Source organism: Capsaspora owczarzaki, assembly GCF_000151315.2.
Source record: "Capsaspora owczarzaki ATCC 30864 unplaced genomic scaffold supercont2.83, whole genome shotgun sequence".
Classification (NCBI taxonomy): domain Eukaryota; class Filasterea; order Ministeriida; family Capsasporidae; genus Capsaspora; species Capsaspora owczarzaki.
Window position 1 is genome coordinate 1 of NW_011887374.1, and position 1,397 is coordinate 1,397.

Genomic DNA, 1,397 nt, shown 5'->3' on the forward strand with positions numbered 1-1,397 from the left:
CTTCCTTGTAGCTGGAATGAGTGTTCATTGATATTCGAAGACGGCGGCGGGGTGGGAGGAATACAAGCCGAGATAATCGGGTTTGAGTCTTTTTAGGGTGGGGGCGCAATGGTTTTTGGACTGAGTCTTTTTAGGGAGGCCCTCTCTATACAATAATTTCAAAAAGAAGCGAAAAAAAAAAAAAGCATGTCTACTGTTGTCCAACTTGATCTACATTTCGTCTAGATCACTAGCAAGATCAACCTCAGGGTAGTCACCCACGCGAACATAGGACGGGCGAACAAAAGCGCCATAACTTTGGGGACAGACAAAGTACTTGACACCGTCTACGGATCCATTGTTCTTGCCCAATGGCTCGTCATACTGCACACCAACCCAGTATCCTGGCTTGAATTGCGTCCGCCCAACAAATCGAACAACGCCGCGCTTTGCCATCGACGCATCGACAGTAACTTCGCAACGTTGGCCGACCGTGATGGCAGCCGCCTCTTCCTTGCCTTCGTCATTCGGGTCCTTTGCATCGTCTGCAAAGCGGCCTAGCTTGTTATTGCGCTTGAACGATCGCACGGTATCTGCACATCCCGATAGCAAAGCGGTGAGACCACGAAAAGTGCCGGGTGGACTTCAAGAAGGAGGTAACTTTGTATCACAAACCTGCTCGCTGATCATATTGCTCCTCGTTGAGTTCAAACTTTTCCACTTGAGATAAATCCTCAAACTCGCCGACACGCTTGGATGGATCGAGGTCAACCACCTAGGATGGCATCAGCATGAGCAAGTTCGCCCGGTTTTTTTGTTGCAGTCACGTCTCCGTGCAAATCTCTTCCCCGCAAAGCATGCACAGAAATCCACTCAATGAAAATGGACAGAGCGAAGTGGCTTGCCATACATGAATGCGCCAGTTGTCTTCGGCTGGGTAGGCGCCGAGCATGGCGTCGTCGTCAGCCATGTCGCCAGCGAGCTTGTCCCGCGGATCGAACAGCTGCAGCTGCATCTTGGAGTTGCTTGATCCAACCATCATCTCAAGCTTGACCTGCACAGAGTCGGGGAGCGGGTCGGGGGACAAACCCAAAAACGCGCGGGAACGGTAAGCATCTGCAAACGGGCATCCCGCATCAGCGAACGAACGCAGGTTTGTGCGTGATGGGCTACCTTGAGTTGACGGATGGTAAGTGCTTTGTCAAACCGAGCCTGGCGCGCAATGGCCTGACTTGAGAGCGAGCTGGTGACAAACAGATTGATCGTCGACATGCTTTGCTGCTGTGAAACAAAAAGGTAAGACTGAATCCGTTCGCTTGGTGTTGAGATGTCTGTCATGTTGGAATAGTGTTGTTTATTCAGGCGCGACGCAGATAATGGACACATCGAAAGGGGGGGGGGGAAACAAAGCGAAACGA

At 51.3% G+C, this 1,397-nt stretch overlaps 1 protein-coding gene across 1 annotated transcript; it reads right to left on the reverse strand.

Moving 5' to 3' along the window:
• Window positions 1-210: 210 nt before the first annotated feature.
• Window positions 211-1,251, reverse strand: CAOG_08378 (tubulin folding cofactor B; the record flags this gene model as incomplete). Its single annotated transcript, XM_004339856.1, has 4 exons — window positions 211-572; window positions 655-754; window positions 890-1,033; window positions 1,153-1,251. The coding sequence occupies 4 exons, from the start codon at window positions 1,249-1,251 to the stop codon at window positions 211-213; spliced, it is 705 nt and encodes a 234-aa protein (XP_004339904.1).
• Window positions 1,252-1,397: the final 146 nt, after the last annotated feature.